The sequence below is a fragment of the Falco punctatus genome (assembly GCF_963210335.1).
Source record: "Falco punctatus genome assembly, chromosome: 12".
Taxonomy (NCBI): Eukaryota; Metazoa; Chordata; class Aves; order Falconiformes; family Falconidae; genus Falco; species Falco punctatus.
In genome coordinates, this window is record NC_137592.1 from 15333899 (window position 1) to 15361693 (window position 27795).

At 44.2% G+C, this 27795-nt stretch overlaps 1 protein-coding gene across 2 annotated transcripts; it reads right to left on the reverse strand.

Annotated features, from left to right (window-relative positions):
* Positions 1-262: 262 nt before the first annotated feature.
* LOC308071858 (potassium channel subfamily K member 17-like) lies at positions 263-27787 on the reverse strand. Of its 2 annotated transcripts, XM_080407906.1 has the most exons (5): positions 27037-27369; positions 15777-15891; positions 5857-6023; positions 5119-5287; positions 263-2293 (listed from the first exon to the last, which is right to left on the reverse strand). In XM_080407906.1, the coding sequence occupies exons 1-5, from the start codon at positions 27247-27249 to the stop codon at positions 1998-2000; spliced, it is 960 nt and encodes a 319-aa protein (XP_080264032.1). In that variant the 5' UTR covers positions 27250-27369; the 3' UTR covers positions 263-1997. The 2 variants fall into 2 exon arrangements, with proteins under 2 accessions (XP_080264032.1, XP_080264031.1); XM_080407905.1 differs by lacking the exon at positions 15777-15891 and having other exon boundaries at positions 27037-27787.
* Positions 27788-27795: the final 8 nt, after the last annotated feature.

Here is a 27795-nt window from a genome sequence, read left to right on the forward strand (position 1 = left end):
TAGCATAGTCATTCCCATGCTTTGCCAGTAGAAATTCTAACTGCCTTCTGGGCATCCAGATTTATGATAGTTATATTTACTAAGTTTTGTACCTGAAAGAAGGTGCAAAGGATATGCATAGAAGGGTATCCCATTTTATGCTGTGGAACTGAGATTCATCTAAGTTTAAAGAAATACATCTTGGTCTTGTTGTAGGCCAGCCCATTATGAACATTAGTAAAACCTATTTTGTGTATCCATCAGTGAAATAAACAAGACAAAACACAGGAGAAACAGAAAAAATTATGTGAAAAGGTGTTAAAGAAATTACCCAATGTTCAAAAAATTGAAATGTATTTATTTTGCATATTTCCCAACTCTGACCTGAGATTTCCACTACGTCCCTTTCTTATCTCTGCTGCCCACTAAAACAGTATTTGACAAAATATTTATTAGTAATGGAGTCGGAAAAAGGCCAATGACAAAAAGGCTGAAAAAAGGTTGACAAGACTAAATTTCATCCAACAGATTCCTTTCCTGCATGTTCTGTTACAATCAGTTCCACCACATATCAACACTCAGACTGGCCTACTCTGGAAACATTTTTTTCACGACACATGTTCTAGAAGGTAAGGCTGAAGACCGTGAACTTTTCACTCACTGCATTTCTGTGAATCCAGCTATGGATTTCTAATTCCCAAGTCCTGTATTTCAACAAACTGTATTTTCAGTCTTTTCTTCACTGTCCATGGAGTGGACACATCTCCAATCTTGGTCCAATGCAGAACCTGAAGACCCACCCAAATGCTTCATTCTGGTTTATTGCTACAGTCAAGTTTTCAAAGTTAATCCTCTAGGATGCAAGTGGCACAACAGGAATAAGAAAATGAGATTAGATATGTGTATATAAATGACATCAGGAGTTAGTGTCTATTGGGCCTTTTGTAAATGGCATAATTTATCAAAAGATTTCTGAGAATTTAATGGAATTAAAAAAAAAGAAACAAAATCAGCTCTGTTTCATGATTGCCACAAAGGCCAAATAAGCATGTCTGGCATTCCACAGATGTAGAAATAAGTTGTGCCTATATAAAAGATGTTAGCTAGAAAGATTCATATATGACATGAGAAGCTCGTCAGAATAGCATCTCTTGATTCAGTCTGTTTCTAGATTAAAGTAGCCCTTTGTTAACATTAGCCATGGGATAATGTTGGCACTAGCATTTAAAATTGCCTCTAGTCCTCCTTTTCTGGCTTCCAAGACAGGGCAAAATAAAAAATTATCTAAAAGAATTGTCACATTTAGCTGATGACATTTGGTCTACAAAATACTTTACAAAGGATGAGCCTACATTAGTTCTGCAATAAGGAAGCCTAACTACCTAACTTCTATTTAATATTCGTGGACCTCTGATGTAGAAATTTCTATTAAAAACCTGAATTATCTGTTTCTATTAGGCACCTCTAACAAGCTCTGCCTTGTCATCCACGTACTAATGATCAGAGAGCAAAAGCATGTTACCAGCTTTGGCAAGCACAAGCACACAGGCAATGGAGCACATTTGCAGTGACTGCCAAGCGGCTTTAAATACTGCTTTTCATTAAGTTTTTTAGCAACACGCAGTTTGTTTCCTGCATTAAATGGCACTTGATCTTCTACTTTGCAAATTCTTCTGCATTTGCAAAATGCCATACTGCAAGAACTTTGCATCCAAAGAAAAGGACAACAGCTTAGTGTTGCATACAGATGTCAAAGCGTACCTCATACACTGAGGGGGACTGGCAGGTAATATCTTTGTAAATCTACTTTTGGCTAAGAGTCCATTGGTAATTATTGGTGGTGCTTCAAGTGAAACTTTTTTTTGTCATTTTTTTCTCAATTCAGAATAGGGGAATTTCAAGCCCAACAAACAAGCCTTCACCCTGTGTGAACATCAGGGCAGTTCCATTTGTGCATTTGTAAGTGGTGCATCTCTGGTGCACTAAAACCTATGAGTTACCAAGGGTATATTTCTTCCCTAGAGTGCTTCTGTAGGAGCTGTGTAGGTGTGAGATTCATCTGGTCTTTTTGTTTTTGTGTCTTTGTCATTGCAGATCTCCACATCATGAAGTCCTGTCATACTATTTTTGTTGCCATCCATTAAGTCTTCTGCCATCTCTGTGCTCTTCTTCTTGCACTGACAGAAGTCACTGGAGGTTTCTAGAAAGTTGATGCAAAATTTGATAACCAGTGCTAGCCAGGCCATCCCAAACAGGATCCACAGAGAGATTACATTCTTGTACCAGTCTGGATAGGTGCGGTCTGGGTTCATTCCTACAAAAGAATCACCCAAAACATTTCTAGATTGCATCGAGTGCCTCAAAGAAGACATTACATGTAAAGCAAAGACAGTGGAAATATGACCTAATATGAGTGATTTCTATATAAAACATAAAGATGCCATCTACTGAGCATGTGAACAGATGTTGTAAGCAAGTATGTTTCATAACATGTCAGCAACAGCCTAGAACTCCATGGAAATTGTAAAGATTACAGATAAGAAAGAAAAATAAATCCCAAATTACATCTGTGTCAAAGTGAAATGATTCACATTTAAGCGCACGGTTTCATTTCTCTGCTTACCACCCAGCATCACATTATTGTATTGATATGTAACAGGGTTCCCCAGCAGGCAGAGAGGTAAGTGGGGTTTATGTACTGGTGTATACATCTTGTTAAACTAGATATAAGCAAGTGAGTGAGTCTCTAAGAGCGGGAGGGAAGGGGCCTGAGCAGCCCTAGAACCTCTAAGAACAACCAAGCCTTGGAAGACAGCTTGCAATTATGATACCTCTGTCTGGTTGCTCAGCTAGGTACTTTGCAATCCCTCTGGAGCAAAGCCATAGTTTTGGTTGTGTTTCCACAGCGTTTAGTACAAAGAGGTTTCTACAAGCTAAGTTAGTGTCAGTAGTAATATTAATAATAATACAGGCAAAGCAAAGCAATAAGCTCAACCCCAGGAAGTGCGTGGGCTACGTCTGTAAAGCAGGCTGGGGTACCCTTACAAACACAGGTAAGGTACAGGACATAAATCAGTGGCAGCAAAGTCTTCGCATGAACTTTTTCCTGACTGCTTCTCAGGTCCCTTACTTAGCTTCCTTACCTTAGGAAGGTTTGGTTTAGGTATTTATCATCTGTGACTGGCTGTAGGCGGGAATACTGTCCAGTCATGACCTGTACAGACTAGCAGTTCCCAAATCCTGGTCCATGAACTGTTACTGTCCACAAGATTGTGTTAACTAGGAACTGGTCAGTGGAGCCATACTAAACAGCCAATCCTTTACATCCATTTACTGGGTGTTATTATGTGTTTTATAATAAATGTTATACGTGTTTTCAATATAATGGGACCACAAGACATTTTGAGGTTGTCACTAAGCCACTGATAAATGTTTGGGAGCTAACAACTACTTCTATGGCAACTACTCTTTGGGCGGGCTTTCTACATCAAGGTGAACTTCAGTGAGGAAGAGTATTACATTAATCCTTCAAACAAGCACCTTTCACTAATGCTGAATGCAAAGGTTTAAAAATTTTTTGTGTCTAAATAATAAATGAAAACAAGAGGGAAGGGCTACTTGAGGCTTCCAAGGAGAAGGCTTTATCCATTGAGACCAACTGATAGGTGCAGTCTTGGGGATTAGAAGATCAGAAGCAGTTTAGGACCTACACGGCACCCTGTGTCCAATAGAAGGGCTTATGGAGTGTGTAAATTAACAGATTCCAGGATCAGTGAGAGAAGCTTACCTCAATATTCCAAAATAAAACAGGCTAGGGACTACTGTATGGCTTCAAATCCAAGTGCCATCACCTGGCTTGTTTATCCACCAAAACCAGAACAGCTGTTTCCAAAGTGAACACTGCGCATCACTCCTAGCATATGATATCCCCCAGAATTTATCTGGTTCTGAACAGTGCCAGAGATCACACTAGTGGGGAAACAGCACGACAGTCACTTGAACCTGTGCCCTGACCTTACTTATTCTGGGACATAAACCACAAACAGGATTGTAAGCCCAAGGTGGTTTGGCCTCTACATACCACAGGTCACTGACTTATTCAGTTATTCCCATACTGAACCTATTCCCATACTGGTGGTATGCCAGTTACAAAGGCACCACAAGGGTGAAGGTATGTCTGGAAGTGGGAGATATGCTAGTGAAGAGCTTCAAAATTAGTTATCAGGAACTGAGAGAAGTGAAGCTGCTGCAGCACAGAGTTCAGCATCATCTATAAAATAGCACAGGAAAATGCTGAACTGGCTAGCTTTTCTTAAGCTCCATCTGGCTACCCTTACCCAAGCTAACTTGATTCCAGCTCATTTAAGTGTGCCTACACAAGCTCTAGTCATACTTTTGATGCATTAGAGAAGTCCTAAGGTAACCGCCACTAAGCTGGCTAAGCATCAAGCAAGAACTACGAAGAAAAGAAAATTAAGAATCTGTCATAAGATGTTTTAGTCTTTCTGTCTTCCAGGGATTCAAGGGTGCATGTGTTTCTATAATCAATTTGTTTTTAATGAGAAAGTCTTTATCAAAAAGGTGTGTCCTGTGTTTCAGCAAATGCATCAGGCATGGGTCCAAACCCATTTCCTCTGGCAAAGGGCTTTGGCAACCAAAACTAGGCTGTGCCTGGTGCCTGACAGTCTACACCTAAGTGACTTAAGCTGCCTTTTAGACAGCAATTGTCTGGGATTTTGACAAAGGAAATGGTCACTGTCCGCTAATGGTGATGCAGAGCAGCATCTGCTTAAAACAAATAGCTGCTGATGCACTGGAGCACACCAAGTGCACCATCTCTGACAGCTGTGATTAAAAACAAAACACTCCAGACTGCTGTTGTAGTCATTCATGGGACAGATCACCTGAATGCTGGAAGATTACTCATTGACTGGGAAACAATTTCTTTGCTCTTCCACAGGTGGCATTGCTATCTCAGAAATCATGTCTTCTCCAACCTGTCAAATGCCGACTACAACTTATTTATCATCAAGTCTGTGGATTGCTAGTGGTGTAAAACTGCCAAGCTGGGCGCTTCATATGCCACACATTTGGCTTTGATGTTTACTAGGTGAAAACCATGAGATGTGAACTACTCACCAATCACGTAATCTCCAAACCCTATGGTGCTGAGGGTAATGAAGGAATAGTAGAAGCCTTCTTCATAAGACCAGCCTTCTTTGTCAGAGAACAACAAGGGAGGTAGCAGTAGGAACAATAACAAGCCAGTTACCAGTGCACAGGTCTTAATCAGGAGGGAAGCTTTTTTCTAGTAAAACAGGAAAAAAAAAAAAAAAAAAGACTATTACAAGAAGGGTGGCAGTGAAAGTCCAGCTCAGTTTCTTGAAAATGATCCTGGACTCCATAAAAATACACAAACATTTACGACGTTCCACTAGAATAAATGGTGTGGCTCTCCCAGTCAACACAAACTGGGCATCACTTTCATGAGTCCTAGATTCATGCCAGTTTAAAGCCTATTCTACAAATGATCCCACATAACTTACACATGCAATTCTAACTGTGAATGATGACAAACACACCAGATTTTCTAGGACTGTGCGTGGCTCTAAGGCTCTAGCACTTCTGTTGCTGTAGGGGAAGCCATTCATCACGGAAGTTCCCTCAATTAATAAACAACCTTATCTGACACCTCATAGGGCTGTCATAATCTAAATTTATTTGCTTCCAGTTATTCCTGAGTATTATTGCTTTTTTTGGCCAAATAGGTAAGCAGGCTGTCCTTGTTAGTCAGAGGATCCCAAATAACAGACAATGCCCTTTCTGGTTTTTCTTTCCTGAACTTGAGGGTGAGGCATACCCGTCTATGTTGCTTACCTGCCAGTGAAACACCTCCTCTAGGCGATGGGCGCAATGCTGAACCCCCAAGAGCATCAGCTGCCCAATTTCATTCAGGAGTACAAGGTTCAAGGGGATCCCAAAGAGTGCAAACAAGGTGCAGAAGATTCGACCAGCCACAGTGCTGGGGCTCAGGTTCCCATAGCCTAGGCAGGGAAGGAATGAGGTGTTAAATCTAAAACATTCTTTGCTTGCCCTCCTCCCCCAGAGGGGTGAACCTCTATCTTCTACAAAAGTTAGACGAGAAGGTCACTGCTCAAAAAGGACATTTTTTATAAATAACTGTAAGTTACATCCATTGTTTGTCATATCCTCTTGTAGGCTGGAAAATAACATTTCTTTCCCTGCCAATTTTGCTTAGTTCCTTTTCCATTTACCAGTGAATTTCCTCTCCCCTACCCACTGTCCTGGCTGGGATCTGACGTAAATGCAAAACTTCCGTTTAGTTCAGTTTTTGTAAGCATTGTTGGCATAGGGTTTGCTGGTAAATGATCCTGCATGGCTATCAGATGGTCTCTGAATCACAACAATAGTGTTTTAATTATAACAACCTTTTTCTACCTTTGTCCTACAGGACTAGTGAACTTAACACTACCTCCTTCCTTATACTCCTCTTTTGCACCACACCTTAAGCTTAAATTGTCAAAATGGTTGCCTAGAGTCAATAAACCCAAAGAAATTATATTTAACCCGAGTAAAACACTTCAGACAGAAAAAAAAATGTTTGAAATTTTGCCTTTTTCTTCTAGTCGTATGAACTGGTCTGATAAAAGGTACTGCCCTGCAAGCACAGCTTTGCTTGGATCCTTAAAGCATCATGACTTCAACATCACTGGGGCAATATTTGTCTTCTTTCCCCACATTTTCTTTTTAAAAAAATCCTGTAAATTTGCACTTGCACTTCCATAACTTCAAGTGTTTTATGCCACAAGAAAGCTGTGTTTAAATTTGGTTTATTTCACAGCATGCATTTTAAGACAGGGAAAGGACTAATACATGACAAGAGATTCAGCAATGGCTTGGTTGGAAGGGACCTTAAAGATCATGTAGTTCCAACCCCCTGCCACGGGCAGAGACACCTTCCCCCAGACCAGGCTGCTCCAAGCCCCATCCAGCCTGGCCCTGAGTGCTTCCAAGGATGGGGCATCCACAGCTTCTCTGGGCAACTCGTACCAGTGTCTTGCCACCCTCACAGTAAAGAATTTCTTCCTAATATCTAATCTAAATCTGCCCTCTTTCACTTTAAAGCCATCACCCCTTGTCCTACCACCACAAGCCCTTGCACAAAGTCCCTCCCCACTTTCCTGCAGGCCTCTTTAGGCACTGGAAGGCTGCAGTAAGGTGTCCCCGGAGCCTTCTCTTCTCCAGGCTGAACCACCCCAACCCCCTCAGCCTGTCTTCAGAGGAGAGGTGCTCCAGCCCCCTGACCATCTTTGTGGCTTCCTCTGGGCTCACTCCAACAGGTCCATGTCCTTCTTCTGTTGGGGGCCCCAGAGCTGAACGCAGCACTCCAGGTGGGGTCTCACGAAAACAGAGTAGAGGGGGAGAATTGCCTCCCTTAACCTGCTGGTCACGCTGCTTTTGATGCAGCCCAGGATACAGTTGGCTTTCTGGGCTGCCAGTGCACATTGCTGGGTCATTTTGAGCTTCTTGTCCACCAGCTCCTTCAAATTGTTCTCCTCAGGGCTGCTCTCCATCCATTCTCTGCTCAGTCTGTATTTGTGCTTGGGATTGCCCTGACCCACACGTAGGACCTTGCACTTGGCCTTGTTGAACTTCACGAGGTTCACATGAACCCACCTCTCAAGATCCCTGTGGATGGCATCCCTTCCCTCCAGCATGTCAACTGCAGCACACAACTTTCTGTGACTTGGGTGGCATGGCTGGAGCACTTGCCAGTGAAGATCAAGTCAAAAAAGTCATTGAGTACCTCAGCTTTCTCCGTATCCCAGGTAACCAGGTCTGTTTCCTTCTGGAGGGAGGGCCCACACTTTTGCTACTCTTCCTTTTACCACCGATGTACCTACAGAAGCTTTTCTTGCTGCCCTTGATGTCCCTGATCAGATTTAATTCTGTCAGGTCTTTGGCTTTCCTTAACCTGGTCCCTCTGACTTAGCCAGTCAGAGACCTGTGGCCCTGACTACATTTCCAAATCACCTCCACTCGTTAGCGATTTGTGTATGTCCTTATACAAGATTGACACAGACTGGCAAAACTTATCTTTTCACCACAAATAATGCTATCCCCTCCCACCTACACCCAACTGCTGGCGCAGTGCAAGCACACTGATGCTCCTGTCACTGATGCCTTGCTACCATGCTTGTAGGTGGTACAGCCCAGGGCAAGAGAGCAGCCCCCAGGAGGGAGACATCCAAGGGCTGAGCTCTCTGTGCAAGGTAAGTGGAAGCACAAACATCCACAGCTGACTAGATGGAGTCCCATTCCTTCACTAACCTCTGTCCCATGCCAGTAAGCCACTGACCAACAACATAGAAAGGTGTGTGACAATGAGCTTGGGGCATCTACATGTTCTGTGCAAAGTTTTGCACTCACAAAATCTCTCCTCGTGGCAACTCTGCAAACAGTTAATTCTGCACATGCACTGGCAAACTACTTCCAGAAAAAGGCCTGGCAGTAAACTGTTTCACAGTATGTATACAGGCTGTCTTTTCATCTCGTTCCTACCCCCACAAATTCAAAGTTTTACTATCTGGAAGACCTTACCTCCAGTAATTTTGGGCTTGGTTTGTGAGCCCCTGGGTTTAATGGATATCGTAACACGTAAAATACCTCCAAAGTGATGGCTCCAGCAGCCTGTCCCTGGGAGGGGGCAGAGCACCCCTTGGAAAGAATGGGATGCTGTTACTAACCAGAGATTGTTTTGAAATACAGTTAAAGTAAGGGGCTAAAATAAGACTGTACAGCAGCCTTGATTCCAGTGCCATGTTCTTCACTTACAGGCAGCTCTGCTATGTTTACACACTTTTTGCCACTGCATCCAATTGCTGACTTCTGCCAGCTTTCACCATTTCCAGACTAACAGGTGTGATAGAATGAGACATATGCAGGCAAGTACAGCTGGTAGATAACCCCCATCTAAGTGAATTTAAGGGACATGTGCCTGGTGTGATCTGTTTCACACTGGTTATGCTACATTTCAGTGGATTGGTTCCAGTTTCTCTTCTTTATGGAATTAGGGTGCTTTGCAGGCTGGTCTGAACCCAAGAGAAAGCTGGGGGACATCTACTGCAAGGCTGGAGTCTGAACATGAGTCACATTTTTTGTATGGCCAACCATTCCCAAGGTTGAAGGGTTTTTTGTGCACTTTTTTTGTGGTTCTTTTCCTCCTCCTTCCCTTCTTTTCCTTCTATATCAAGTTTAGAAAGACTGTGTAATAGCTTTGGAAGTTCTTTTTACCAGAGCTTTCCAGGTTATCCAGTCTCAGGAGAAAAATGTCAGATGAGAAGACAACAGGTCCATGATCTCAGGTAACTACATGAAGCACAGCAGCCTTCAGGGACCCTACATAGCAATGACTGGAGAATATCTAAGGTTAAACTGTACATTACATTTAATTTAGAACACCAAATTCAATGATGTAAAAAAGTCCAGTGTGCACAGTAAGTCCAGCACACCAAACACCAGATCTGCTTTTCGTATGACTTGTCTGGTTCTCCTTTCCCTGGGGCTCAGTAGCTCAAAATAGTTTTATTAAGACTTGGTAAGCAGTTGTTGTACATATGCCACAAATCCATGTTCCATTAGCTTTTTATAGAGGATGCAAATTTTGATCAAAAAGCACAGGAGAGTTCATATTATGCAAAACAGCCAGCAATTTACATCTGGCTAATGACACTCCCTTGCCTTTGGACTAGACAAATAGATGCCAACTTAGTTTTTCATAAGCCTCAATTGTCATAAAACTCAAGCAGGAATGAATAAATGAGACTTACTCTCTTTAGTAAACAGCAAGAGGGTATCAGTGTCTTATACCATTGAGGGCTATGCATTAGAAGACCCGAACCAAATTCAAAGACTAAACCAAAGTACACTGGCAGCTGTGTCACATCGCTCATGAACCTGCTGCTGGGATGTCACCTGGTGCTCGCCTGTGCCAAGAGACACTAAGGGATGCTCTTGACTACACAAAGGTCCAAGTGTAAGCATTTTCGCTGAAGGGGCTGGATTACATGCCTGTATAGATTCTCTCATTTTGAAATAAAGTGCACTGTAACTTAATTTTCCTTAGAAGGAGCAAGATAAGAGGGGTTTTATTTCTAACTGTTCATATCTACATGCTTTAACTTGTGTGCTTCTGTTACACATACTGAGAAGATTCAGTTTTATTTTCCTGCTTGCCCATTACATTCCTGTACATAAGGGATTCAGAGGCTCTGCAGACTGCTAAGAGGAGGAGACTGATGTGCAATTAACAGATTATTAGTAAAAGATCTCTTCATTTGCAAGCCAGTATCCTACTTGCAGTGCCCCCGGTTCAGCTGAGGCAACTGCTGCTTCCTGCTAGCCACAATGGGAGGCTTGTTTGGCTCCCGTTCTCACTGCCCGGACGTAAAAGAGTATTTAAACAAGAAGTGCTTAGAATGAAAAAAAAAAAAATCTTTCACAGGCTGAAAAGCATCTGCAAATTCACCAAATAATTTTAGCTGGGGGGTGGGGGGGGGGGCGGGAAACCCACCCAAAATTAGATTTAAAACAAAAGCTGGAGGAAGAACTAGTTACTTCTCTAACCAGTAACTTCATCAGTAAGCATTCAAATACACTTTTGATGTGATTTGGTTTAATTCTTTCTCCTACCTGAGTGGATACAAGCCTTCACTTCCCACACAGGAAGGACCCAATGCCAAATTTACAGAATGTTTTTGTTGACAGTGTTTTGCTTTGAACACTCAGCCAAGCCTGGGAGCCAGGTGTCTCACCTAACACACCAGCGCCTGATCCACAGGGCCATTGGGCAGTTCAACAAGGGGTGCCAGTGCTAGAATTACCTTATTTTGCGTTACACATTTAAATACTTGGAGAAAGATGGTCCACTTGGTAGTCAGGGTGATCTCCAGTGAGCCACAATCCTATTCTCGCAGGCACAGGAGGAAATTGCACACTGGTCTCCTACACCCTCAGGGAATGCTCAAACCACCAAGCTGCTCCCATCACCAGCTCCTCCAACACTTTTCAGGAGATCTAAACTTTTCTTTTCTCTGTGCTCCTTGCAAGTAACCTGAATGTTTTAATCTGGGCTAAATGAAAAGTTTTGTTTATGATGAATTCAACTGTTGCATTGAGAAAAAACAAAAATATCCAAATTCAGTTTAGATGGAAAAGAGGTATTATAATTCAGCAGAAAAAGCAGAAAAAACCCCTAAACCAACCTATCAATTACTCACACAGCCTTAAGACATGTTTGCCTGGTTCCTGAAAATGTGAGCATGGGCCCAGCTTAGCTGGGAGGTGTCCCTGGTCAAGCCCTCAGTAACCTGGTCTGACCTCATAGCTTACTGCTCTAAACAAAAGGTTGCACTAGAGACCTTCTGAGGTACCAGAAAACTTGAAATTCCTAATGTTTGTTAGGATCATAGGATAATTCAGAGGTCATTTGGTACCACCTGCATTCAACTGAACATCAGCAAGTCTGGAGTTTCTATCCTCCTACAAACTTTCAAATCTCTCTGCAAGCGCTATCTACACAAAACAAATGAATGTGCTTGGCGTCAGGCTTCTCATGGTGTTTCACATTAAACCCACCAAGACTGCTGTCAGGGCAGGAACACTTGTCAGCTGGACACAGCCACTGAGCTCAGAACACCTGATCCGGGAAGTCACAGTTATTTCCAATTCATGCGTCCGTTGAAGATGGCTTTGCTAAGACCTTCCAGTTGTGGTAGAAACAGGACTCAGAAGCCCCAAGCAGCTCCAGTACTTGCATTGGCACCTCAGTTTTATGAACAGAACAAACCAAAAAATTAAACAATTTGATTTTAAAAGCTAGTGGTGGCAGAATCTCAGAAACTGTGTCTTGTATTCAGAAGCTCATTGGGACAATACTCTTCCTTCTCCTCCTAGGCTAGCACAGACAACAGTCAGTCTCATCACAAATCCTTTCCCTAGCACCTTCTCTGAAGTTACACCACCCTGTGGTTGTTTGATTTCAGGAACTTTCATCTTGTGCCCAACTCTGAATTTGCTTTGACCTGTGCCCCATTAGTCCAAACTAACTAGGAGGAGAGTAAACACAGAAAGCAGAGACTTTGGGACAGCGAGGGATAAAGATGTCAGAGATAAAACCAGCAGCCAGTTAGTCTCTCTTTCTTTAATCTTGTTTAATACTTCAGCTCCAAAAGGAACTCTGAAGATGATTCTTAAGGCACTGGAGAGAGGGGGTCCCTATGGAAACATCTGCAGAAAGTGAGATTACATACAAGATCTGACATAACACATCAGAGACAGCAATGAAGAAAGCATGGAAGCTTAACAATGTTGACAAGGCATCAGCAGAAGGCCAGGACTGCCCTTCCCACATGATCAAAAGTTACAAATGCAGCTCCATTCAGATGATCAGATTGGCCAAAAACTACGTAGGCTTTGGGACACTTGTTTAAACAACAGAATTTGGTTCATACATATCTGTTTTTTAAACCTTTGGGACTAGGGTAGCAAGTGTGTCCAGCTTGCAGGTTAGAACTTTGCTTTTTAAACAAAATTTGCATACTACTTTTAATCACTAGTGGAAATGGATGAGGCTTTCATTTAAATGTGTCCAGAGAAGAGCAACAAAGCTGGTGAAGGGTGTAGAGAACAAGTCTTACGAGGAATGGCTGAGGGAACTTGGGTTGTTTAGTTTGGAGATGAGGAGGCTCAGGGGAGACCTTGTTGCCCTCTACAACTCCGTGACAGGGAGCTGTGGGCAGGTGGGGGTCTATCTCTTCTCCCAGATAACAAGTGACAGGATAAGAGGAAAGGCCTCAAGTTACATCAGGGGAGGTTTAGATGGGATATTAGGAAAAACTTCTCCACTGAAACGGTAGTCAAGCACTAGAACAGGAATCATCGTCCCTGGAGGTGTTTAAAAAACCCCATGTAGACGTGGTGCTTAGGGACATGGTTTTAGTGATGACTTGGCAGTCCTGGGTTAAAGGTTAAACTTTATGATCTCGGAAGTCTTTTCCAACCAAAATGATTCCATGATTCTAAACGAAAGAAGGGTACAGCACAGAAGATGCTGCAAATGCAGGTGTGGGGGATTCAAACTGTCAGTGGAGAAGCTAATGTCCCTCAGCTGGTGTTAACAGGGAAAGAAGCTAACATCCCTTCCTGTATCCCAGTGAGAGAGTGTTCTGGTAAGGACTTGAGAAACACACTAAGCCTTCTGAAGGGCGTTAAAGCACCTAAAGCAGAAAACAGAAGCTGACAGAGTGGAAAGAACAACTCATATAGGGAAGTGATGAAGACAAAAGTGAAAATTACTTTGGCAGTGCTGTTTGAGAAGACCAAGTTAAAAATAGCTGATGCAAAAACCACAAAGACATTATGGCATGTAAGAGGCCAGCAAGGCACAAACAGCATTAGTTGCAGAGAAAAAATATGGAAGAGGCAAACGGGACAAAAAAGGACTTGCAGCAGCCTGAACATGTGGAGTAGATTCCACCCAGATCCTTCATCAAAGCCACTATGTAGTACCCCTAAACTCCTGAGACTCTCTCCTCCATTACCATTATAACTCTACCCTTTCTGAGCTCATTTGCTAGAATGTCTTTAACTCCTATACATTAATCTTGCGAAGCTGGACCTGCTTTCAGCGGTTCTATACTCACAGCCTGGGATTAACTCTTCATTGCCATGTAAGGGCATAAAAATCTCAACAAACCTTCCTCAAAAAAACTTAGCTGTGTCATCTACCCCATAGTCATGCCTTGTACATGAAGCTTCCTACTGTGAACCATGCCTCTGAACTTCATTGTGTTCTTTGGAAAGTACCTCATCTCTTTAGTTGACATCATCAATTACCCTTCTCAGTCATGCAGTGATGTCTGGGCCGATGGGGCTGCACCAGCCACTATCTCAAGAGCCTGCATAAAGAGCGATGGGTCACAGACTCAAGGTGAGGCTCCGAGGCCATCTGTATTTTCCTCTTCTACAACATAGTGTTACTGACGGAGTGTGAAGACATTAACCTGTACGCAGTTAACAATTTAACTTGAAAAAGCAAAATCAAGGGCCAAGTTCTCTGAAGTTCTCTGCATAGAGGTGACTTGTACAGCATTCTCAACTCCACAACTTGAAAAATCATGAACAAGTCCCTACCGTCACGGCATCAGCTTTAAAAAGATGAGATAGAGAGCTGTAATACTTGGTTCTTTTTATTTGCTCCTGCTATCAAGTCAGTGTCTTTGTCCTTGTGTGTCCCCCTACCCCAACAGAGCAAGAAGAAAAAGGGAAAAAAGATTAGTTTAGGCTTTCACGGAGTCACAACCAGAAATGTTTTGTTGAGATCTCTGCCAACATCACAAAAACCCCTTCTATTTGTACATGACAAATTCGATTATTCCTGAAATGAACTTAAATTGGTTGTGGTAAAACAGAGTCACTCTGACAGCTTAGAAACCGGTCAGGACTGACTGCTCAGGCAAGCACGGCAGCTCCGGGCAGATGCTCCGTCCCGGCGGCGGGCGGGAGCTGCTGCGCTCGGTGAGCCTCCACCGCCACCCTCTGGTACAGCCCGCGCCCCGGGCCGCCTGCCCCGCGCAGGAGCTACACGTGCGAAGGAGCAGGGCAGAAAGATGTACTGAGCCACAGGAAGGTGACCCACCCCCCTTGCAAAAAAACCCCTCTCCCCCCCTGAGCTCTTGTTTGGGGGCTTCATGTTCTGAAGTTAATGCCTCTTCAATAACGATCAGAGAAATCAAGAGTGCTCCACCTGGGTGCACAAGGAAAATTCTCGTTCTTAAAAAAAACCCACACCACCCCCCCCCAACAACAACAACAACAACAAAAAAAACCACCAAAAAACCCCAACAAATAAAACCCACAACAACAAAAAAACAACCAACAAAACCGAACAAACCACAAACTTTATGAAAGCTGACAGATTCAACACAAATTATGAAACCTGTAAGGGCTTTTTGATATTCAGCCGCCATCTCTCCACACACCCTCCCCTCCATGGTTTTTATAATACTAGGTCACACAGTAAGAAAAAGATGTCAGGGTGAGTTATTAATTGTTTTGGGGGGACACACTGACAATAGCATCTGCCTTAAGCAACACTGTACCAAAATACATTTTTTTGTTTCCATTCCCCCAATTATTTTCATCATTCCTTCATGGCTTTGCATTACTCAGCTGGGTTTCAGCAATGAAACCCAATTCATTTTCAAATGAAACCCAATTCAACTGAATCGTTTCAGTTATCCAGCCACTTGACTTTCACCTAACCAAGCAGGTCCTCACCTCATACAGGTAGCAAGAAGAAATAATTCATAAATATAGCCTCCAAAGATTCAACAGCCAGTGTTAAGAGTTTTTTAAAATCACTCCCTCTCCTTGTGACAGGAAAAGCTCATCTCAATGCACAACTCACCGCAGACCTCTCGGGGAGCATGAGGCTTGGGAAAGTACAGGCAGTGTAGCACCATGAAGTCCAGGCCCCCAGACGTGTGTAACTTAGCAGGGATATGTACCGAGCTAATTATTGGCGAGTTGGAGATCATTACTGTGCTAACACTGACCAAGCATTTCTAGGGCTATGTTCGTGGGTGCTTACCTATTGCATGATACAGACAAGCTACGTGAAGCCCCATGGAGCTGGAGGAGCATCTTACAGTACAGGTTCTCACTCCTGATCCTTTCCCACCTACGAGGCCGCCTTGCAAGCAGAGAACTCTTACCAATGGTCGTTATTGCAGAGATGGAGAAGAAGAAAGACCCACTGAAGTCCCACCTGCCCAGGCTAGTGGTGTTTCCCTGGAGGGTTATGCCGCTTTTGTAGGCTTGGATGATACCCTGCAAAGAGACAATAATATGAGATCCCACAAACCCCCTTATGGCAAGTTCATGTGACTGGCATCTGCAGTGCTGGCTGGCAAAGTCACAAACTACAACTACTTCCAACCTTGTTGTTTCCCTTTCAACAGAGCATATCCTGTGCCTTAGAGACTAAAGAGCTAAGAGGTCAGAAAAGCCAAAAGCCAACATACTGGTTCTAAGGACAAGGCATCTACAGCACAAAAGAAAGTTGCACATGCATGTGTTAGATCATACAGGTAAATGGAGAAGAGATTGGAGGGCAAGAACTACATAAAGAAAGCCTAGCCAGTCAGTTATTAAGACTGCCTGAAGACATATTCCTTAGGAAGATAAAGTGTTTCCAGATGGGGTATTCTGATGGCAGAAGTCCCAGAACAGCAAATATACATGCATATGTAAGTGATACAGATCCCTTGCCTGTACTGGGGAGGAATGCATATGTGTTGTAGGAGATGGAGACTACACAGAATTGCCAGTCTACCAGTATTGGGCACTATAAATATGAATAAATGGATTAGATTAGCATGATGCCCAATTCTGTCCAATCCACCTGGGAAAGACTCAGAAGTTGCTATGCCGAATTGTGCAGTTACACTGAAATAAGATGTCAGATGTCTTAACAGTGTCCACATCTGACTATACCTTCTCATTCTGATGAAGTTAGTGATGCTGAGTTGTTTCCAAAACAATGTTAATCACAATATGTACAATGAAATTTCACATCCACTGACCAAGAATCCTAGAGAGCTGGTTATCCTTGAATGCAAAGTGTAGCCGAGAATACACAAGATTCATCACCTCCGAGGAACACATGCAGATACTGAATAATACTATCCTTATCCTAACAATAAGGCTGCTGATAAAGCTTTCATTGTTGAGCATAAAAGGACTCACTCTCAGGTTAGATTTGCAGCCATTGCAGGTTTTACAAAGAAGCTGTAGTTTATACATGTATCAAACAAACCAGCACTTCAAACCTTCAAAGCAGCGAAGCTTTGTCCCATTTTACTGATGTAACACACTGCGAGTGAATTTATATAAACACTATACAGGGCTGTGGATTAAAACCTGTTTCCAGAGACCCAAGCAGCAGCTTAACTACAGCAACTATCATCTTTTCTCCAGAGCTACTAGTTCTCACATGAAGAGCAGAGAGCAGCTCAGAGATCAACACATACTTTTCTGAGTAAGAAGCATTGCTTGATAGTTGCATTCTCAGAAATAGCTTCACTTACTCAGAACTCGAGGAAATTTAAACCGTTCAAGGTCACATTATAATCTGCAAAATTCTAACAACATGGTCTTCTCCGCACAAGAGAGAGCAGAGAGCCCTTGCTCTGGAAAGGGCTAAGCCCCAGATGCTATAACACATTATGCTTCCTTCTGTGGGCAGTTGTTGCAACTTGAGTGGGGCAACTCACAGGAAGAATTAGTATGCAAGCATCAACGACATGAAAGAATCAAGTCCCCCTGCCAAAAAAAACCCAAACAAAAAAACCAAAAAACCAACCCCAAAAACAGAGAGAAAAGGTTGCATCAGAAAGCCTCCAGTGGGATTTGTTTTGAATAGCTGTGTGTAATTTCTCCCCCACCCCTTCTTCCAGGGCTAGTGTCTGCACTGAGGTTTGTCAGGCTGCACGGGATACAGGCTCTGACCTTTCTCTGTTCTTAAACCTCAGGTCAAGTGGTGTAAGAAATTCTGCAGACAATGGCCTAGTCAGGAATCACAGTCCCCATGAACTTAAATAACTCCCAAACTAAACCACATGGCAAGGGAGACACTGAATTTTATACAGATGACCTGTATTTTTTTCCCCTCCAGAAAGCGGTGCTTAAATTTGAAAACAGGCAGCTTGTTACTTATTCTCTCAAATGTTCCTTCTGTAGCCTGTGATCTCTAAGTAGCTAGTCTTGAACAGGTGCATACCTGCAGGAACAGCAACAGTCTGGCTCTCAGATAAATTTATTATCAAACTGATCACCACCAGGTACAGCATGCTCGTTGTCCGTTCTCCTGCCTGATGTCCTGCTGATACAAGCTCAGCAGCTGACAATGTTACACACAGCATCAAGTTTTTAAAGCCAGAAACACCCAAGAACCAGAGATGACTGTAAGAAACCGTGGCTGAATTGACCCAAAGGAACAGAAACTTCCTTTCTGCAGGCAGGGGAAACGAGCGGCCCGCACAAGACATCGCGTGAGAAACAAGCGGCACCACCCAAGTCCTTGAGTGTTTAATCTCACACCATTGCACCGCTTCCGCTCTGCATGGGTTGGGACCGAGCAGCTGCGAGCACCCACGCCAGCTTCGCGGTGATTTATAGCAGCACACCGTCCCGGCGTCGCTGTCTTAACTTTTCCTGAGGTGACACCGCTGCCAGCGAGTACAGCATTTGTGCCAAGAGCCTGCGGGTAGGCTGAAGTGTTTGCGCTAAGCAGCACGATGCTCCTCAGGACAGGCAGGGAGGTACCGTGTGACCATCCCTGGCAAAGCGCAAGCCCTGAGCCCACCGCGTGCCAGCTGCTTCCTGGGACTGGGCACTTGGGATGTTTGCAGCGGGTCTCCAAGTGCCTTCACGAAGAAGCCTCGAGCTAACCATTTCTTTGTTAAATCTTGTTATCAAGCATCCAGATAACATCATTAACCATCAGGCCCACTGTGCCTGTCACAGGGACCACTGGATACTCCTATGAATCAAAGCCACTTGAAGAAATGGACACTCCCAAGAGAAACGGCAAGTTCGTTACTGTTAGGGAGAGTGAGCCACTGATGCCATCCTTAGAGACAATGGTGACAGAAAATTAAAAGACTGATTCTTCTGAGAACAGTAGAACTAATGGGGTTTGCCTCCCTAAAGATACGCCCGTAGAGGCAGATTCATGGCAGACAAATCTCGAGATAGCTATTACTACACAGAAATCACTTCTGGCACAGGAAACCATTGGCCAGCAAACTCCTGAAGGCTGAGGGGGCATTCAGGGTACTGGTGTACACTTGCCCTAATTTAATGTTTCTCCAGACTTCTGCTTTTGCCTAGTGCTCTTTTTCATAGAAAATTTTAAAGTGGTTTATCATTTTTGATGGAATGCAAGAAAACCCCAGCTAATAAACACCCTAAAAGAAGAGCTGCATTCTCCCTGCTTTCCCCACTGAAGAGTCATTGATACATTTCTGCTGATGATTTAAAAAAAACCACTTCTGACCTGTGGGTTCAAGACGCACTAAAAAGGAACTGAATCCTATACATTGGGTCACATCTACATGGCTCACTCAGCCTGCCTTTTCAAGAACCAGAGGCTTTTTTTTTTGTTTTGCTTTACACCAATTTTGAGGTGAAGTCCTAGGGACTTTCCTTTCTCTCTTAATTAGGCTAGTCATTTATACAGTGTCTGCTCCAAAATGCAAAAAAACCCCAAAAACCCAAACACCTAAAATGCACCTAGTAGAAGTAGCATCTCAAATCCAGTGTTCAAGAGCAGATACTCATCTGATCTAAGACCCCAGTCAACACACCAACTGCTCAAACACAGTGAATCTTGAAATTGCAGAACTTGGGCTTGATATTTTGGGAACTTGAAATGTCAATGTGTGCAACTCAAAGAAGAACAGGAAGGAAACAGGCAGGTGGTTAATATAATCAGAAAGAAACAGAACTCAGTTCCACTTTGGTTTCTACTGACAGACAAGTTGCACAACATAAAAAAGTAATTTAATTTCTCTGCACTTATTTCTCCCCCCCCCCCCCCCATAATAATTTAGAGTTCACAGTGACTACTGCATTCAGTTCATATTGTCTAGTTTAAAAAAAACCAAACAAAACCAACACACACACACACACACAAAGTAAGGTTGCTGCTTCTACCAGGACACCCACTTAGGTAGCCAGACTCAGCCTATAGAGTTCAGCTCCTTCCAGACATTTGAGCGTTACATCTTTTTCTTTCCTGCAAAATGTTTATTCTTTTCCATTTGCTGTGGAGTTGCTCTACCCTCCAACCCTACTCGTAAGTCCTTCTCATTTACTACGCGTGCTGTGTTATCAGTTCTGGGCAACTCCCAGCTTCCTCCACTGACACGCTTCTGCTCTTCCAGAACCCTCTTATCGCAGGCGGGCCCCTGACGGCTGCAGCATGGCTCCTCAGCACCACGTGCTGCAAAGGGGGCAAACACTGCTTACTCTGACCTCCTTAACAGCAGCTAAAAATTTACTCTTTCATCTCTGTGCTGAGTCACAACTGCATGTGCCACGGGGAATAGCTTCCAAAAAAAGTAGTAAGGATCAGTTAAAAAAAGATCAGTAGTGAGGAACAAAGGCATATGTCAACTGAGATGCTACCTTCTTTGCAATATCCACTTTCTTCAGAAAGTGCTTCTCTTTCCTTCTACAATATTACAGCAAAAAATAAAATGTATGTAAAGGATTGATCAAACTGATTTTAATTAACTGCCCTCCCATAAGAGCAGCAAGATATACAGTGAAAACAGGGAAAGTGAAGCCACAGAAAATTATGGCCCCATGAAGGATCTCCATAAAAATTCCTGACTCTTAGACTCAAAATTTCTTATTTCTAGGGAGGAGAAAAAAAACCCCAACCAACAAACCAACCAAAAAATGAGACGCACACAAGCTACTTTTTTCTGGAGGAAAGTATTACAGAAGGAGTCATACAAACGACCCTTTCATAAACCACAGCTCCAGTCACTGTGTTTCTGAACACACATTTGTGTGAACACACATTGCCCTGTGCTTCTGAACTACGGCATTTTGGCCAGAGGCCACGGTAATCTTGATATATTTGCAGGCAAAAGCAGTATTTCCTAGTTGTATTTGAAAGCAGTTCTCAAGGCAGGTAAAAAAAGATGCAAATGGACTGGGGTAAGAAACTTAATTCCCAAATTCCTTTGAAGTTATATGTTCATACACAAACAAAAAAAAACAACCACCAAACTTTTGCAGGGAGTACATGCCCTCCCCACAATTGTTTGCCTCATCCTGTCCTCACCATCACAATCTATCGAGGAGGGAAGGGAGATGTTCAAGGCACCAAAATACCATTTAGCTTAATGAGAAAATACAAACTCAGGATTTGTGACCTAGAAATCCTGTGCAGTGTTGGCATATAAACATTCATTTATGTCTACAGAATACCAGCTGTAAATCAGAAGAAAACAGTTAACATTAACCTTGATCTCAGATTGTAAGGACAAAGGTTATAGTCTGGTTTGGTTGGAAGGGACCTTAAAGATCATGTAGTTCCAATCACCCTGCCATGGGCAGGGACACCTTCCACTAGACCAGGTTGCTCCAAGCCCCATCCAGCCTGGCCTTGAATGGTTCCAGGGATGGGGCATCCACAACTTCTCTGGGCAACCTGCTCCAGTGTCCTGCCACCCTCATAATAAAGAATTTCTTCTTTATATCTAATCTAAATCTGCCCTCTTTCACTGTAAAGCCATCACTCCTTATCCTACCACCACAAGCCCTTGCACAAAGTCCCTTCCCACTTTCCTGCAGGCCCCTTTAGGCACTGGAAGGCTGCAGTAAGGTCTCCCCGGAGCCTTCTCTTCTCCAGGCTGAACCTCCCCAACCCTCTCAGCCTGTCTTCAGAGGAGAGGTGCTCCAGCCCTCTGACCATCTTTGTGACCCTCCTCTGGACTCACTCCAAGGTCAATTAACTTCAAAAAAAATTAAAATATAGATTATGAAACACACCTTTCCCAGCCATGAGCTCTTATCTCCTGTCCTTGCCTGGAGGAGAAACTTACCTGAATTCTGATCAAAGGAAGAGCAGGCACAAAGTGCATTATGAATCTAATTGAATCCACCTGGTTTAACTTCACATCACTTGAATAACCTGAGACCTGATCAAATAACTGTCCCCCCACCTCCCCCAACCATGTTTGCTAATATAATTAGTACTACTTCACCTAGGTTAAATGAGCTGTACTGGCAAACGCACTTTTACTTTGCAGCTGGGTCTGTACTATGGTTTCTAAAATTTATCTAGACTTATTCTCAACAGAAAAGGAGCAAGAGCTGTAGTAAAGTACAGTAATGCTACAGCCAATGCCACCCTAAGACACTAGTACTTTTTATGAAAATTAAGCTTTTCTATCAAGGAAGAATCTGTGGCATGATTCATGGGACAAGGCACTGAATCTCAGTTGCTTCCCAAACCCCAGTGTAACTTGAGAGCTGGACTGCAATGGAAATACGCAGGCTCTGTTGAAAGGAACTGCCTGTATAATCTGCAGAACAGGGCACAGCAGGTTGCTTTGCATCATCCTTGTAAAATCAAGAAGCTCTCTAGCAGCTATTTTGTCTTTTAGTTGCACATTTAAAAAGGATAGTGCATGATGAACAAGTACCTGTAAAAGTAACCCACATATTCAAACAACTAGCAATTATTACCATTTCTCTTTTTAGAAGGCACCCCCCTCCCCTGGACTTTAGATAGCCACTGCTAGTGGTGTGTGTCAAACCTTCCTGCTCGGACAGCTGAGACAGTTATCGGTCAATTCCAGCTTGCTATGCTTCCTTACTTGTTACATTCCACCAAGCCTGACCAGCTGTAACAGAATGAGGTAATACCAAAGAACATGTCTTTAGGCAGAGGTATATAAATATAATAGGTTCCTGTGTTTCACACACCACACACCCCCCCCTTCTCTTTTTAAACACAGGTACTAGACACTACAACATTGATCAGAAGACCTAGAAGCAAACCAACTAAGCAGAACCATGGGTTCATCAGTAGGTCTTCTCCTTACCTTCCAAGAAGTCCAACAGTGCTAGCCTATTGCCTTACAGAATACTATACGCCTACTGCCTTGGAAAGATTTTAACTTCTGTCAAAAGTATTCCATAACAGGATATTATAAGCACAGAATGCACTTGGTAAGGTATCCATGGTGCTTTTTAATTAATGGGTCTGGAGAACCACAAACTGGCTGTAACTCCTACATTGGTTAAGTTCATTTTGATAAGAAGGAAAATGGAAAGAACAGTTACAAGGGATCAACCCTATTTCATCTGTGACAAGCCAGTGGCTATTTGACTAAAGCTGGTGCTGTACAGATGTCATTGCTTCACAATACCAAGAGCCAATGCTGTTCTTTAAAGTCCCTTATCACCAACAAGTGATCTCTGATGCTCACCCCTTAGGAGTCAGTCACTGCTGCATCATCTGTGAGCAGGACGATTTTAGTAAACTTTGTTTGCAGGTTTGTATTTCCTGACAGCTGGCACAAATCTCTGCTGGTTCAATGTCAGTGCAAGCCAAGGTATTGATGATGATCGTTCAGTCACGTGGGATCTCATTGCTTTTGTAAACATGAACTAAAACTCTGAGTAGCTGTAGCTGTTGACTCTGGAGATAACAGTATCTAGATGCACCTGCAGGCTTTTAGTTTATGGCCTGCCCTTTAGAATTAGGACTTTTTCACTACACTTATCTTAAAGTCTTGCTAGACAAAAAAAAGGAAAGAATATTTCATTTAGCTCTGCTTTATTCTCTCCTTCCCAGTTTATGTACCTAACTGGGTTTAAATAACATTATGCATCTACCGTAATAGATAGGGGGTAGAACAATATAATACATTCAGGAGACAGCTGTATTAGAGAAATATGTATAACAAAAAGGATTATAGCAGAAAAGGAAGGGTACCATGAAAAGAATGTCATGGTAACACCCTAACACAGAAAACACACTGTTCCAAGTCTGGCCATATGGCCAATCATCTGACTGAAGAGATACTGAAAAGTGCAGCAGCTACAGCTACACTGGTGTCTGTAACCACTGCAAATGATGCAGGAAAAGGACTGAGTTTGAAGGAACGCTCAGCTGCAGCAGAGCTACACATACACTCACCCTAGGCAGTAAAACGGGGAGACTCACACACTAGAAGTCCATCACGCTGGGTAGTGTGTCTAGGTGTCCTCCAGCCCCAAAAGATCAGAGAGGGTCTCAGCCAGTACAGAAAGTACCCTCTGTGTGCAGCCTCACTTTCTGTACACTTCTCAAATCTGGAACCAACATATTTGCCTGGGCAGACACTCTTACGTACTTTTCCCCAGCTAAGTCCAGCTACTGCTCTTTGCTGTGCTGAGGGTGTATCACCTGAAGCCTGCCATTCAAAGCTTATCATTGCATCCGTTTCCATTTTCTGCAAGTCTTATCACTGAGAGCTTCCTTTGCGACCTCACAGCCAGTAACTCTCGCATGTGAAAACCACCACCATATTTATAATAAAAAGCAAGATATTGCCCTCTTTGTATATTGCCTAATGACTCTTGAGGAACTGTTTGCTCTCGGTCTTGTTCCTGGTGAGCATGTGTTCGCATCACAGACTGTATACAATGTTAGAAAAACAGCCTAGGGTTAGATGGGTCAACAAAACCAGACCTGCATCTTCCTTGAGATGTTACTGGGTGCACAGTAGAAGACACATGGCCAGAATTTCTCCATTGTCCCCTATGATGTTCTGGTTCTAAACATAAGTACCAAAAGCCAAGAAAAATGCAAATCCATCTTCCCGATATACATATACATATATATGCATGTATAAACATACGAGCATGCGTTTTTCATTTGCTTATATACAAAACATTTGCACATGCAACCCTCAACTATTTAGGGAAGTGAAACTCTTCAGCATCCCACAGGTGAAGAGCTAGCCAGTCCTTCCAGGCAAAACCCCCCACCAAAACAGCTGTGGGAAACAAGGACCCACCGCTACAGATATCATAATTTCTAACACTTTTCTCCTCTGCTGTTAAGTTTTTGTTGTTGGTCTGCTATTTCCATGTCCTTCTGTCTTTTCTTTTGTTAACTAGGAAATTATTTCTTCCCTGGAAAGGATCCAAGCCATAGAAATTACTGAATGAGAATTCACTGCTCTAGCTACCACAGCACGGTCTGTTTGCCTTTGTCTTTCCGCCTGCCCATCTTCACGCTGTGCTCTCCTCCTGGCTCCTCAAAGCAGGAGCTCTCTATTGCCCTCCATCTGTGCAAGGGCTGGAACAGCAGATTTCTACTCTCGGTCGGTAACTAGGAACTGAGCGATAAACAGGTTGTAAAATGATGTTTGTACATTGCTTAGCAAACTGGGATTTTATTCTATATTGGCCCCTATACACTTAAAATAAACAGACTTTATGATTATCTAGGATGAAAGAGCTGTTAGAAAACAATGAGGAACTGCCAGTAACATCAAAGCAATTAAAATTCACACACTGCTTTATGTTTTCACAAACACGCTTTATATGTCTTTCTTAATTAGCAAATAATCAGCTGTGTATCTAGAATACAAGTTTGTTATCTGAAGAGGGCCAGATGACAGTGCCTGATAAAATATGTTCAATTTACTGCAGTAGCAATTTACTGCACAGAAAACCATCTCATTTTCTTGAGCACACCTACAATATCCAAGCAATTGCTACACAGGAAATTAGAAAGGAGCATAAGAAAGCCGTTCTGCAGATTATGTGTTTAAGATTAATTTCTCGCTGTGAAAAAGTTATTACAAATAATACACAAAGCCTTACAAACTCAGACTATGGTTTCTCCAAGTATGAAGGTATGCACAGACACTCTGTAAAATAAAATGCAACTTCTTCGTAACTTCCTCATCTAGGGCTTTAGGTCACAATTAAGTACTCACACAGCTTATTATAACAGTGTCTAAAGGGATCTGGGCAGCTGTCCTATTCCTTTGACTACCAGACAGTATCAAGAATTAGCAGAGGTCACCCTACAGTAAAACAAACCATCCAAATGACATTAAAAAGGCCTTTCTACCTATCCAGTTGTGATCATCATCTTATCTCCATTACTATCAGCTCGTTATTGTGATTCATCAAGCAAAAGCCTTCCATCCTCAGAGCAAGAGCCCTGCCTAGCACACACTGTTCAATGGACCAGACCACTGCTGAATGGAGCACAGCTCAGACCTGCCTCTACGAAGTGCCAGACTGGTCTTCTCTGGTGCATTTCTCACTTCTCTCTGGCCATATTCCCCAGACAGCGCAGTACACACCACACTATAAATAAGAGTAGATATCACACAGTATCTTACAAGGGTCCAGATTTACATCATGTCTTCAACATACCACTGACTGCCACAGAGAATTTACCATCTAGAAAGTCAAGGGATGAGAGCCTGACGTAAGTTGTCAGCATAATTCTGTCTGCCAGGGCCTTGCTGAAACTCCTGACAAGATTCTGTTTGATGGTTTCTGCGTTTTCCTCTCTGTTGGAAAAAAAACAAACCTGGAAACAGCCACATGCCTTTTAGGTCCTTTGAATTCTGGTGGCCAGCTACTATGGTTTCAGCCACAACTGAACACTGCTTTTACAAAACACCGCAAGTTTTCTGTGTTTGTTTGGCAACATGTATTGGAGGCAGACAGACCAAAGCAAGCAGTATATATTCAACCTCCAGCGCCAGAACTGGAAGGGTTTGGGTAAATATTCAAGTTGCCTCAGTATCGTAGGGTTTTCTTTTTCAGACAAAACCTGAGCAAGTTGAGAACCCATTTATCCCGCTTTGCTGATATCTACATCATAAAAATGCATCCACTTGTACCTTAATAAGACTACCTTTGGCCCCCGTTTTGCAACCACCCTGCAGACATCCTCAGGAACATTATTAATATCCTCAAGTTGCATTACCAGGATTTTCTGTCTCCCTTTCCCTAACAAGTAACAAACCGTTGACACCAGCGTAAGCACCAACTACACTTACCACGGCGAAACCTTTCCGCCAGCACGTCCCCCTGGGAGGATGGCACGGACCAGAAGGCACCGAGCCCCGCAGCCCCAGCACAACCCCCGGAGCCGCGGCCGGGGGCGGGACACGGCCCCCACCGCACGGAGCGGAGCGGGGCTGCACCGCCCGCCGCGGGGAGCTGCCCACAGACCGGGAGGCCTTCCCACGCCGCGGGGACAGCTTCCTCGGGGCCGGGCCACGTGGGCCCGTAGGCAGCGAGGGGCACAGGCGTTCCGGTTACTCGCAGGCAGGAGGCGACGGTGCTCCGCTGCCCCCCGCCCGCCCGGGACGGAGCGGCGCCGGTCCCGCAGCTCCCAGCCGCTGCCGTGCCGGCGGAGCCCGGGCTCACCTGGATGAGCCGCTGCAGGCCGGGTCCCTGCAGGCAGGTGTGGTTGCCCAGCAGCTCCCAGTGCTGCCGGAGGAGGTGTTGGGCCGCCCGCACCTCGGCCGGCCGCTCCAGCGCCTGCAGCACGCCGGCGCCCAGCCCCACATAGCCCACGTAGACCAGCAGCAGCGCCGGCACCCCCCAGCGCCGCCGCCGCTGCTGCCGCGCCGCCACCATCGGCCCCGCCGCCGGAGAAGCTGCCGGGCCGGGGGCGGGAGGAGCGGAGGGCTGCGCCGGGCAGGGCAGGGTGCCCGGCCGGCCCCCAGCGCCTCCCCCCCGGCCTGGCCCCGACCTGCCCCTTCCCACCGGGGCCGGGCCGGGCAGCTGGTCCCGCCGCCCCGCCCCGCTCCCCGCCGCAGGCTGCGCCCCGGTGCCGCCCGGCGGGCCCGCAGCCCGGCTCGCCCCCCCGGGGGTGCTGCCCGGCCCGCCCGCTCATCCAGCCCCCCGTACCGGCACCGGGCGCGGCTCGTCCGGCGGCAGCTTGCACCGGCGGGGCTCCCCTCCCGCCCAGCTGCCGAGCCGATTCCAGAGGCGGTGACAGGTGTTTCCCAAACCCGCTTTTCCATATAAAAAGTTGTAAAGATGGCAAGTTTGTGAGCGTTCTTTTATCGTTCGTGGTTTTCCTGTGAGAGACAGGAGCGTTTTCTCCATATAGTTAGTTCCCAAGGCCTGTCAGAAGTTACAGGGCTACACCAAATGCTCCTCTCCATCCTCTCACCAGCA